Source organism: Emys orbicularis, chromosome 10, assembly GCF_028017835.1.
Source record: "Emys orbicularis isolate rEmyOrb1 chromosome 10, rEmyOrb1.hap1, whole genome shotgun sequence".
NCBI classification, from domain to species: Eukaryota; Metazoa; Chordata; order Testudines; family Emydidae; genus Emys; species Emys orbicularis.
In genome coordinates, this window is record NC_088692.1 from 90,333,111 (window position 1) to 90,345,803 (window position 12,693).

Sequence of the window (12,693 nt, forward strand, 5' to 3'; positions counted from 1 at the left end):
AGCGTTCACTCAGGCAATGCAGGAGTGTACACGCGCACACCCGCACATGTCCACATCCCTCCACACGCACACCCACACCCACATACATACATATACTCATGCACACACACCCCCACACGTCCATGCCCCACAGCCCACACATCCCCTCACACCGACACGTGTCCACACCCCTCACACCCACATGTGCACACCCCACACGAGCACACCCCACACACCCACGCACACACCCACATGTGCACACCCCCCACACACACACCCGTGTCCACACCCCACACGTGCACTCCACACACACCCATGCTGATGCCTATCGCACATAACCATGTGAACCCTCCCATGCTCCCTTGAACAGCTGGGCTGGCCACGGAGGAACAAGGACCCCGCCCGCAGCCCTCGGTGCCCAGGGTGGGGATCGAGGCACAACCAGCAATAAAAGGGAACTGACGAGTGTGACCAGCTGTGAACGAGGAGCTGCAGGCAGCCCCAGGGACCCTGAGCACAGATGAGCCATGGGCGGGATGAAGAGGGCAAGGGCCAGGAGACCCCAGCCCTGCCCAGCTTGTGTCATCATGTGGCTCCACCCCCCTACACACACCCCAGGGTTCCTCTCTCCCCAGAGGTCACATCCCAGACAGAGCACTCGGGGACAGGGCTTGGCCTGTCAAGCAGCTTAGGCACTTTATAAGGGCCAGGCCAGGCCAAACAGTGCGAGGCTGAGGCGTGGGCTCGCTTTATCGCAGTGGCAGCGCGACAGGCTCTGCTAACAGTGCCTCTGTAATACCTACAGCCGACACGCCCTCTGCCCCAAGCGTCACCCCCCAGTCACTGCGGTCCCTGCTCTTCACACTTTGTGTCCTGGCTGGTCTGGGCCGTGGGCACAGCCAGCTCCTGCCGCTGGGTCCCTCCTCGCGCTGGGCCGGGCCGTGGGCAGCTCCTGCCGCTGGGTCCCTCCTCGCGCTGGGCCGGGCCGTGGGCAGCTCCTGCCGCTGGGTCCCTCCTCGCGCTGGGCCGGGCCGTGGGCAGCTCCTGCCGCTGGGTCCCTCCTCGCGCTGGGCCGGGCCGTGGGCAGCTCCTGCCGCTGGGTCCCTCCTCGCGCTGGGCCGGGCCGTGGGCAGCTCCTGCCGCTGGGTCCCTCCTCGCGCTGGGCCGGGCCGTGGGCAGCTCCTGCCGCTGGGTCCCTCCTCGCGCTGGGCCGGGCCGTGGGCAGCTCCTGCCGCTGGGTCCCTCCTCGCGCTGGGCCGGGCCGTGGGCAGCGGTGTGGGAAGGAGCTGGCCAGGCGCTTGCCCAGGCGGCTGCTGCTCAGGAGGCTGTAGAAGCGGCGTTGGTTGAGTCTGCAGAAGTGGAGGAAGTCGAGGGTCATGAGCGTGAGGACGAGGAGGCCGTAGAGCCCCACAGCCAGCAGGGGCAGTGGGTTCCTGGAGGGGAAGGTACAAGGCAACAGCTGTGTTACACTGGGCACGATACTGCTACAATGGGGTGGTTCCACTCTCCCGGGGGAACCCAGATGCCAGGCGGTGTCCCCCACTGGGCACTATTGGGTGCGCCCAGGCAGCCCTGTCCTACTTGTATAGCTTCCCCAGCTCGATGCCAGGGGGCGTCGTCCTGCTCCTGGGGAGCCCGGTGCTGCTAGGGAAATGTATGGACCATGGTGCTCAGCAGAGGCGCTGCCCATGGACACCTTGCAAATGGAGAGTCACTGCTTTGCAGCTGCTGCTGGAAAACTGGGCTGGGCATGAGTCGCTAATGCCCGTTAACGAGCTCTGGCCACTTGAGTGGATTAGAGAGGCATGATTGTCCTTTACAACATAAGAACAGCCACACTGGGTCAGGCCAATGATCCATCGAGCCCAGTATCTTCCGGCAGTGGCCGATGCCAGATGCTTCAGAGGGAATGAACAGAACAGGGCAGTTATCAAGTGATCCATTCCCTGGTGTCGGAGAGGCGGCTTTGGATTCTTCGACCATGGGATGGTGTTCCAACCTAACGAAGAGAGGGAAGAACATCTTCCCAAGCAGGCTGGCTAACTTAGTGAGGAGGGCTTTAAACTAGGTTCACCGGGGGAAGGAGACCAAAGCCCTGAGGTAAGTGGGGAAATGGGATCCTGGGAGGAAGCACGAGCAGGAGAGTGCAAGAGGGGAGGAGTCCTGTCTCAGACTGAGAAAGCGGGAGAATCAGCGAGTTATCTAAAGTGCCTACACACAAATGCAAGAAGCCTGGGAAACAAGCAGGGAGAACTGGAAGTCCTGGCACAGTCAAGGAACTATGATGTCATTGGAATAACAGAGACTTGGTGGGCAGGGCCGGCTCCAGGCACCAGGCAACCAAGCTGGTGCTTGGGGCGGCACCTGGAGGGGGGCGGCGCGGCGCTCGGGCCGCCGGGGAGAGCGGGGCCACAGCCGGGCTCGCCGCCCTCCCCCCGGCGCTCTGGCCGCCCTCCCCTCCGGCGCCCTCCCCCCGGCCGCCGGGGGGAGCGCCGCCCTCCTCCCAGGGCTCCGGCCGTCCTCCCCTCTGGCGCCCTCCCCCCGGCCGCCGGGGGGAGAGCCGAGCCCCCACTGGGGCTCGCCGCCCTGCCCCCGGCGCTCTGGCCGCCGGGGGGGGGGGGAGCCGAGCCCCCGCCGGGGCTCGCTGCCCTCCTCCCAGGGCTCCGGCCGCCCTCCCCTCCGCCGCCCCCCCCCGGGCTCCGCCCCCCCCCCCCCCACGGGGGGGGGGGGGGCGCAGCCGGCGGCTTTTTTGCCTGGGGCGGCAAAAAAGCCAGAGCCGGCCCTGTTGGTGGGATAACTCACATGACTGGAGTACTGTAATGGATGGATAATAACTGTTCAGGAAGGACAGGCAGGGCAGAAAAGGTGGGGGAGTTGCATTGTATGTAAGAGAGGAGTATGACTGCTCAGAGCTCCGGTATGAAACTGCAGAAAAACCCGAGAGTCTCTGGATTAAGTTTAGAAGTGTGAGCAACAAGGGTGATGTCGTGGTGGGAGTCTGCTATAGACCACCAGACCTTTCTTCTGGCAACTAGCAGAAGTTACTAGATCGCAGGTCCTGGTTCTCATGGGAGACTTTAATCACCCTGATATCTGCTGGGAGAGCAATACAGCGGTGCACAGACAATCCAGGAACTTTTTGGAAAGTGTAGGGGACAATTTCCTGGTGCAAGTGGTGGAGGAACCAACTAGGGGCAGAGCTCTTCTAGACCTGCTGCTCACAAACCGGGAAGAATTAGTAGGGGAAGCAAAAGTGGATGGGAACCTGGGAGGCAGTGACCATGAGATGGTCGAGTTCAGGATCCTGACACAAGGAAGAAAGGAGAGCAGCAGAATACGGACCCTGGACTTCAGAAAAGCAGACTTTGACTCCCTCAGGGAACTGATGGGCAGGATCCCCTGGGAGAATAACATGAGGGGGGAAGGGGTCCAGGAGAGCTGGCTGTATTTTAAAGAATCCTTATTGAGGTCGCAGGAAAAAACCATCCCGATGTGTAGAAAGAACAGTAAATATGGCAGGCGACCAGCTTCGCTTAACAGTGAAATCCTTGCTGACCTTAAACGCAAAAAAGAAGCTTACAAAAAGTGGAAGATTGGACAAATGACCAGGGAGGAGTATAAAAATATTGCTCAGGCATGCAGGAGTGAAATCAGGAAGGCCAAATCACACTTGGGGTTGCAGCTAGCAAGAGATGTTAAGAGTAACAAGAAGGGTTTCTTCAGGTATGTTAGCATCAAGAAGAAAGTCAAGGCAAGTGTGGGCCCCTTACTGAATGAGGGAGGCAACCTAGTAACAGAGGATGTGGAAAAAGCTAATGTACTCAATGATTTTTTTGCCTCTGTCTTCACGAACAAGGTCAGCTCCCAGACTGCTGCACTGGGCAGAACAGTATGGGGAGGAGGTGACCAGCCCTCTGTGGAGAAAGAAGTGGTTCGGGACTATTTAGTAAAACTGGACGAGCACAAGTCCATGGGGCCGGATGCGCTGCAACCGAGGGTGCTAAAGGAGTTGGTGGATGTGATTGCAGAGCCATTGGCCATTATCTTTGAAAACTCATAGCGATCGGGGGAGGTCCCGGATGACTGGAAAAAGGCTAATGTAGTGCCCATCTTTAAAAAAGGGAAGGAGGAGGATCCGGGGAACTACAGGCCAGTCAGCCTCACCTCAGTCCCTGGAAAAATCATGGAGCAGGTCCTCAAGGAATCAATTCTGAAGCACTTAGAGGAGAGGAAAGTGATCAGAAACAGTCAGCATGGATTCACCAAGGGCAAGTCATGCCTGACTAACCTAATTGCCTTTTATGAGGAGATAACTGGCTCTGTGGATGAGGGGAAAGCAGTGGATGTGTTATTCCTTGACTTTAGCAAAGCTTTTGATACAGTCTCCCACAGTATTCTTGCTGGCAAGTTAAAGAAGTATGGGCTGGATGAATGGACTATAAGGTGGATAGAAAGCTGGCTAGATCGTCGGGCTCAACAGGTAGTGATCAACGGCTCCATGTCTAGTTGGCAGCCGGTTTCAAGTGGAGTGCCCCAGGGGTCGGTCCTGGGGCCGGTTTTGTTCAATATCTTCATTAATGATCTGGAGGATGGCGTGGACTGCACTCTCAGCAAGTTTGCAGATGACACTAAACTGGGAGGAGTGGTAGATACGCTGGAGGGTAGGGACAGGATACAGAGGGACCTAGACAAATTAGAGGATTGGGCCAAAAGAAACCTGATGAGGTTCAACAAGGACAAGTGCAGAGTCCTGCACTTAGGACAGAAGAATCCCATGCACTGTTACAGACTAGGGACCGAATGGCTAGGAAGCAGTTCTGCAGAAAAGGACCTAGGGGTTACAGTGGACGAGAAGCTGGATATGAGTCAACAGTGTGCCCTTGTTGCCAAGAAGGCTAATGGCATTCTGGGCTGTATAAGTAGGGGCATTGCCAGCAAATCGAGGGACGTGATCGTTCCCCTCTATTCGACATTGGTGTGGTCTCATCTGGAGTACTGTGTCCAGTTTTGGGCCCCACACTACAAGAAGAATGTGGAAAAATTGGAAAGAGTCCAGCGGAGGGCAACAAAAATGATTAGGGGGCTGGAGCACATGACTTATGAGGAGAGACTGAGGGAACTGGGATTGTTTAGTCTGCAGAAGAGAAGAATGAGGGGGGATTTGATAGCTGCTTTCAACTACCTGAAAGGGGGTTCCAAAGAGGATGGATCTAGACTGTTCTCAGTGGTACCTGATGACAGAACAAGGAGTAATGGTCTCAAGTTGCAGTGGGGGAGGTTTAGGTTGGATATTAGGAAAAACGTTTTCACTAGGAGGGTGGTGAAGCACTGGAATGGGTTACCTAGGGAGGTGGTGGAATCTCCTTCCTTAGAGGTTTTGAAGGTCAGGCTTGACAAAGCCCTGGCTGGGATGATTTAGTTGGGAATTGGTCCTGCTTTGAGCAGGGGGTTGGACTAGATACCTCCTGAGGTCCCTTCCAACCCTGATATTCTATGATTCTATGATTCATCTAGCCCCAGCTTCGGGCAGTCAGAGGTTTAGGGACATCCAGAGTATGGGGTGCATCCCTGACTGTCTTGGCTAATAGCCATTGATGGAATAGCCATAAGTTCCTGCAGGAACTTCTCTAGTTCTTTTTTGGACCCTGTTATAGTCTTGGCCTTCACAACGTCCCTGGCAATGACTTCCACAGGTTGACTGTGCGTTGTGTGAAGAAATACTTCCTTTTGTTTGTTTTAAACCTGCTGCCTATTAATTTCATTGGGTGACCCCTAGTTCTTGTGTTATGAGAAGGAGTAAATAACACTTCCTTGTTTACTTTCTCCACACCAGTCATGATTTTACAGACCTCTATCAGATCCCCCCTTAGTCGTCTCTTTTCCAAGCTGAATAGTCCCATTCTTTTCAATCTCTCCTCGTATAGAAGCTGTTCCATTCTCCTAATCATTGTTGTTGCCCTTCTCTGAATCTTTTCCAATTCTAATGTATCTGTCCTGAGCTGGGGTGGCCAGAACTGCGCGCAGTATTCCAGGTGTGGGCGTAACAGGGATTTATATAGTGTCAATGCAGCTTCGTGCCTGTCACAGCACGTCTATCCGGGGCTTCTCTGACTCATGTCAAACCAGCTCGTGGGGCGTGTTGCTCTGCCATTCCCGAGAGCCCCAGTCCCAGGGTGCCAGGTGCGCCCGTCCGCATGCAGTGTTCTGTGCTCATGCTGCACTGTGCGTGGTGCAGGGCCACGAGTCATGCCAGGCTTCCTCCTCCAGAAGGGGGTGCGCACATGGCTGGCATTAGAACCTGAAGCAGTCCCTCCCCTCCCCCAAGTGCAGGCCCAGACCCGGCACTGCTGCTTACCTGAGTCTGGCTGGGGTGGGCACGTTGGACAGATTGACCCTCCTCAGGCTCTCAAACTCCAGCTGGGGGCAGCAGGATTTGAGGGCGTGGTCTCCGTGGCGGCAGCAGTACCTGTGTGCAGGGGGGTCAGTGAGGCGTGGGCAGTAGAAGCCGGAGTGGTAGCGCCCATCAGGGCTGGGATATCCCTCGCAGAGGTGCAGGTTACGGGCTGAGGCTGCAAGGGGAAGTCGCAGCCAAAGAGACTATTCAGAACATGAGCCAAGTACAAGAGCTTGTCCTACTGCACAGTCACAGCAGATAACAGCCTACAACTGCTACCAGCTGATGGAGTCCCCCCCAACCCCCACTTAGCTCAGGTGAGGAAGGCCCATGCTCACAGACCTTTGTGGGAGGCGAGACACCGAGCAGGGCCAGCCCAGCCCCAGGGGACCCCAGGGTGACCTCATCCTCAACACCACCAATAGGAGAACCCTGCTCTGACTGGCTGAAGCTTCCCAGGGCTCTGTGGGGATGGGCTGGGGAGAGCCCTCCTGGGTGCCCAGAGCTCCTCCAGGGGATGGCCAGGAAGTGGCTACAGCTGGGCTCCGAGCCGGGCTTGGCCTGGGCAGCTCGCTGAGTCCTGTCCCACGATCCGACCTAGCCTGGGACCCACCATGCACAGGGACCCCACCCCATGGCCCTCAGGCTCTGGGCTGCGCAAGCCAGGGCAACTTCTCGCCCATGTACACTGGCTAGAGGGGTTTGCTTCAGGCACCTTTCAGCGGCTCATGAGCCAAGGGGGCCGGCCGGTGGCTCCTTGTGGGCACCCTAGTGTTGGCCGTAGTAGGGCAGGGTGCTCACCCCATGGGCTGTGACCCCGATTGCCCAGCATAGCAGGGGTGTCCAAGGGCCTGAAGCACCAAACCAGGCTGGCTCGATCTCACAGTGCCCTGCCCTGGCGCTGCACCCCCCAGCACGGCTGGCATGCAGAGTGCAGCTGCTGCAGCAATGCTGGCAGGGTGCCCGCCCGATACGCTGAGCACAAAGGGCCTAGTAGCACGGACAGCTGGTGCCACTGTCAGCGCTCTCCCCAATGATGAGGGTTTGGCGGGGGGCAAAGGAGACTGCCCACGTGGAGGGGGTGGGGCGGTGTCCTATGTTAATCTGTGAGCAGGCTGGAGAAGCGTGTTGAGGCCAGCCGTGCAGCAGGAGAAATGTGGCCCAGGCTCACACCCAGCTGGGCACACTCCCCAGCCCTGCCACACCCCACGGAACAGTGCACCACCCCTGGACATGCTCCGACATGCCTACAGGAGAGACCCCCAGGGCAGTGCCCCGGCCTGCACCAACCCCTTGGGGCCAGACGCACACTCGCCCCTGGGAATGAGCAGTGTGAATAGTGCTGTGCTGCAGCAGAGACGTAGCAGGGAGGGAGTCAGAGCAGTTTGGGGAGCTGACCAGGGTGCCGTGTCTGTGCCAAGGGGGCTGGGGAGCTGAGGGGGCAATGTGCCCATGCCAAGGGAGTTGGGGAGCCATGGGGGTGCCCCACCCGTGCCAAGGGGGTTGGGGAGCTTAGGGCACTCTGTCCATGCCAAGGGAGTTGGGGAGCTCAGGGGGTGCCCCACCCATGCCGAGGGGGCTGGGGAGCTGAGGGGGCAATGTGCCCATGCCAAGGCAGTTGGGGAGCCATGGGGGTGCCCGACCCGTGCCAAGGGGGTTGGGGAGCTGAGGGCACTCTGTCCATGCCGAGGGGTTGGGGAGCTCAGGGGGTGCCCCACCTGTGCCGAGGGGGCTGGGGAGCTGAGGGCACTCTGTCCATGCCAAGGGGGTTGGGGAGCTCAGGGGGTGCCCCACCCGTGCCGAGGGGGTTGGGGAGCTGAGGGCACTCTGTCCATGCCGAGGGGGTTTGGGAGCTCAGGGGGTGCCCCACCTGTGCCGAGGGGGTTGGGGAGCTGAGGGCACTCTGTCCATGCCAAGGGGGTTGGGGAGCTCAGGGGGTGCCCCACCCGTGCCGAGGGGGTTGGGGAGCTCAGGGGGTGCCCCACCCGTGCCGAGGGGTTGGGGAGCTGAGGGGGCACTGTCCATGCCGAGGGGGTTGGGGAGCTCAGGGGGTGCCCTACCTGTGCTGAGGGGGTTGGGGAGCTGAGGGCATTCTGTCCATGCCAAGGGAGTTGGGGAGCCATGGGAGTGCCCCACCCGTGCCAAGGGGGTTGGGGAGCTGAGGGCACTCTGTCCATGCCGAGGGGGTTGGGGAACCAAGGGGTGCCCTACCTGTGCCGAGGAAGCTGGTAGGCAGCGTGGTGCTAAGGAGGCCACCCAGCAGGAGTCTGTACAGCATCTTCTTGTCTGCTCCTTGGGCAGAGGCAGCTCAGGCTCCAGTCTGAGGAAACAGAAACCACGGCCCCTCCTGCCCCCGCCTCCATCTCGGGCCCAGCAAGCGCCTCTCCCTCACACAGCCATTAAGACCTCCCCACATGAGCCTTCTGCACTTACTGCCCAGCTCCACTGGGACTCGGCTGAGCCAGGGAGGCGGGCACATCACTAATGAGCCTCTCTGGGAGCCAGTGCCCGATGGGGCAGGAGGCTGCAGGCACTTTTGAGGCTGGCGCTGGCATTCCTGAGCCCCACTTGTCAGCCAGGAAAGTGGGTGCTGGTGACTCCCCCAGGCAGGGTCATTACCCTGCTGGGTGTTAGGGCCGGGGCAGTGGCTCCCTGGGGAGAGAGGATCTAGGGTGTGGGCTGAGCAGGCTGGAGAGAGGAGCCCTGGAGCAGCCCAGCCTGGGCAGACGGGCTGAGCTGTTCTTTGGTTGGGAGGTTTTGTTCATAAAGCCAAACCTGGGGGTGACGGGGGTTCTGACTCTGTGCGGGAGGGGAAGGTGGCTCTGGCTGGAGAGCAGGTGGGGAAGGGCACACAGAGGAGTAGGGAGTACGCCCCGCTGTGCCAGCACGAGTCCAACCGCACCCAGCTCTGGGTGGTGAGGTTGGCATGGGGCGGCCGTGCTCCTGCCTAGGGTGAGAGGCCCCTTGTCTAACCCCCCATGGGGCAGAGGCGTGGCCTGGGGAATGGCGGCGCAGCGGGGTGGGGAGTACCGGGGGGGGGGGGGGCAGTGACAAGATGGCCTCTCAGAAGAACTCTGCCAAGTGGGTCAGAGGGAGAACCAGCCCAGCCCAGCCACGGCCTGCCAGAAGCACAGGCCGTGGAGGGAGGGATAGCTCAGTGGTTTGAGCATTGGCCTACTAAACCCAGGGTTGTGAGCTCAATCCTTGAGGGGGCCACATAGGGATCTGGGGCAAAATCAGTACTTGGTCCTGCTAGTGAAGGCAGGGGGCTGGACTCGATGACCTTCAAGGTCCCTTCCAGTTCTAGGAGATAGGATATCTCCATTTAAAAAAAAAAAAAAAAAAAAGCACTCTCCTGCCCTGCCCCCGCCCAGCAGCAGGGCCTTGGGCCCCCGCCAGGGGCTCCATTAGTGGTTGCTCAGGAGACAGAGCCGTTAATTGCTGCACTTATAGGCGCCCTGCGGATGGGGGGGGGGTCAGCCCCTTCCTCCTGCCGGCTCGTCACCGCCCTCCCCACCCACAGAGCAGCCAGCCCGGGAACGCCCTGCACACGAGCTGCCAGGATCCCTTTCACCTGTCCATGCACGCCCCAGATGAGCCTCCCGCGGCAGCAGCCTGCCCCCAGCTGCCAGCAGAGACCTGCCAGGTCTGCTCCAGCCGCGAGCCGCCATTCCCCTCCGCCCTCCTGCTTCAGGCTCTCTGCAGACTCAGGCAGGCCTCCTGCCCTGGTTACCGGGGGCCCGTCTGCGAGGTTTTCCCACGCCATGGGGCTAGAGCTGTTCTTTAGGGGGCAGCTCCGATTCTGGAGCACAAGCCTGGGCCTGGCATTGTACCCAGGACCATCCCATACCCCAAGGCCATTGCCCAGCCCCATCACTGAGCTCCCATCCCACAGCCTTCGGTTTGGTACGTGCCGGGTCTCCTGGTGCTCCAAGCTCACAGCCCTGGGACAAGGGGCCTCTGGCGAGCAGCTCGCAAGGTGTATTGCCAGTGCGTGGGGCCCGGCTTGGCAGGGACAGGGTCCAACCGGAGGGGGCAGCTGCTGCGGGGAAGGCTTTGCCACTGGCTGTTCCAGGGCACTGAGGATAGGAGCCAGCCCTGCTGTGTGCCAAGAGCAGAGACGAAGAAGGCAGAGCACAGCCTCCTGCATGCCCCATGGGCAGGGACCTGTGCTCAGCACCACCAGAGGCAGCTGCGGGCACCCCCCTGCCCCACCCCCTCCTTGCAGTAATTAGCCCTGGGGGAGGCCAGGGCAGTTCCACAGCCCCAGTGCCGCACTGTGTAATGACCCTGGCCCCATAGCAACCAGAGATGCTCCTGAGGGCATCCAGCGGGGGCCAGGAGCTGTGGCGGGGGCATGGCTGCAGAGCCATTCCCATGGCCCCGCAGCCAGGCCAGGGGAGCAGCAGTGACGGGCAGCGAGATTGCTAGCCTGGAGCAGCCCCGTGTCCTGGAGTAGCTTGCTCCTTGGCACTGGCTGCCTCTGGGGGAGGCACAGGAGCCTGCACAGGCCCTGACAGGCCATCCCCCAGCCCTGGGTACAGCCACTGGGCTTGGCACCTGCCCTGCCAGGTCGCTTCTTTGTACTGTTCTCATTCTCCATAGAAACATCGGATTCTTTTTTAACCCTACCCAGCTCTTAATCTAGTGGCAGTGAGTTCCACAGACTACATGTGCATTCTCTACAGTATTCCCTTTTGCTGACTGTCAATTCCCTTGGGTGCCCCGTGGTATCTGTGCTGTGACCAAGGGAAAGTGCAGCGGCTGCTCTCCCGCCCCTCCCGGTCTCTACTACCCCTCTTTAACACACCTCAGCTTTGTCTGTTTCTGCTCCGTCCCTCCAAGGCAGCTGCCAGGGAAAACAGGTCGACAAGGCAGGCACTATAATGCTCTGCCAGCTAGGGGCTGTCAGCCTGCCGGTGGCATTTAGTGGAACTGGAGTTTGGGTCTCAAATCGAGATGGACAGTTGGTTAGAGGGCAGACTGCACCGCTTCCTGGGGGGCACAGTCTGGCCAGACAGCTCAGCCCGAGGGAGAATGGGGCCCGGAACGAGGGGCAGGGAGAGAAGTGTGACGTTAGGAGTGTGATATAATATCTCCTTGAAAGGTGACAGGGCCAGAAAGAGTTAATTAACTCACAGACTGACCTGACCCAGGGCCAAACTTTAGCGACTGGTTAGGAAGATCTGTAAATGAATAGAGCTTTGAAATGCAGCCGGGGTTGTTAGAGGTAGAAGGGGAGGTGTTTGCTCAGGTCTTGTGATATAAGCAAACAAGTCTTGTCTATTGCTATAGCTTTGATTCAAAGATCAAAAAAGGAATATTAACATTTAGGAAGACACTTGAGTGAAATAGTATTATTGTCTCTATGTCTCTTTGAAGGTTGTGGTAACCTGTATCTGAACTGTTTAATGGATAAATTACCCTGTGCTAATTGCCAGGATGTTTGGGAGAAGGAGAGTTAAGCTATTGTTTTCTCAGGCAAAAAGGCTGCTGGAAATGTATAAAAACCCTGGGACACGATCCTGCTTCATCTCAGATCTGCTTTGGGTTTCAAGAAGGGGAAACCCTAAGCCATAAGAATTGAGTCTGACTGGACTGAACTGACTGGAGTCACCCTGAATATGGACATTGGACTATAACCTATGGACTGTTTCTAAAAGGACTTTTGGCAACTACAAACTCATCTCTGCTATGTATCTGAACCTCAAGAATTGAATTCAAGTCTGTCTGTCTATTGATCTTTTAACCAACACTCTCTCTCTTTTCTTTTTAAATAAATTTTAGTTTAGTGAATAAGAATTGGCTATAGCATGTATTGTGGGTAAGATCTAAGTTATAATTGGACCTGGGTATGTGGCTGATCCTTTGGGATTGGAAGAACCTTTTCTTTTATATGATGAGATCATATCTGACGTGTGTGTCTGGACGGAGGCCTGAGGCTGGGCACTTTAAGGGAACTGCGTTGTTTGGACGTCTGAGTAACCAGTGAGGTACTACAGAAGCTGTTTTGGGCTGGTTGGTAAATCTAAGTATTGGAATATCCACCAGCATTTGGGGTTTCTCTGCCCCGTTTTGTTTGCAGTTCACCCTAATTGAATGACCTCAGCTGGCTCCCACGGGCAGCATCGTCACAAGGGGTCTAGTAAAGAATCAGCGCAACCCTCCCCTTTCCAACCTTCCCCCACTGCTCGGAACAGCCAGGGACAGTGGGGGGAATCACTCAGTCCTTAGTGCCCCCTGCTGGGCCAGGACTGCAGGGGCCTGGGCTGGGGGGAGGGGCACTCGCTCCTAGCACCCCCTGCTGGGCGGGGGCCGGA

The 12,693-nt window shown here is 58.4% G+C and overlaps 1 protein-coding gene across 1 annotated transcript; it reads right to left on the reverse strand.

Moving 5' to 3' along the window:
- Positions 1–819: 819 nt before the first annotated feature.
- Positions 820–8,651, reverse strand: LOC135884414 (protein shisa-like-1). The gene is given in 5 exon segments (XM_065411768.1): positions 820–1,071; positions 1,074–1,163; positions 1,166–1,412; positions 6,335–6,548; positions 8,585–8,651. Coding segments are annotated over 5 exon segments (870 nt in total).
- Positions 8,652–12,693: the final 4,042 nt, after the last annotated feature.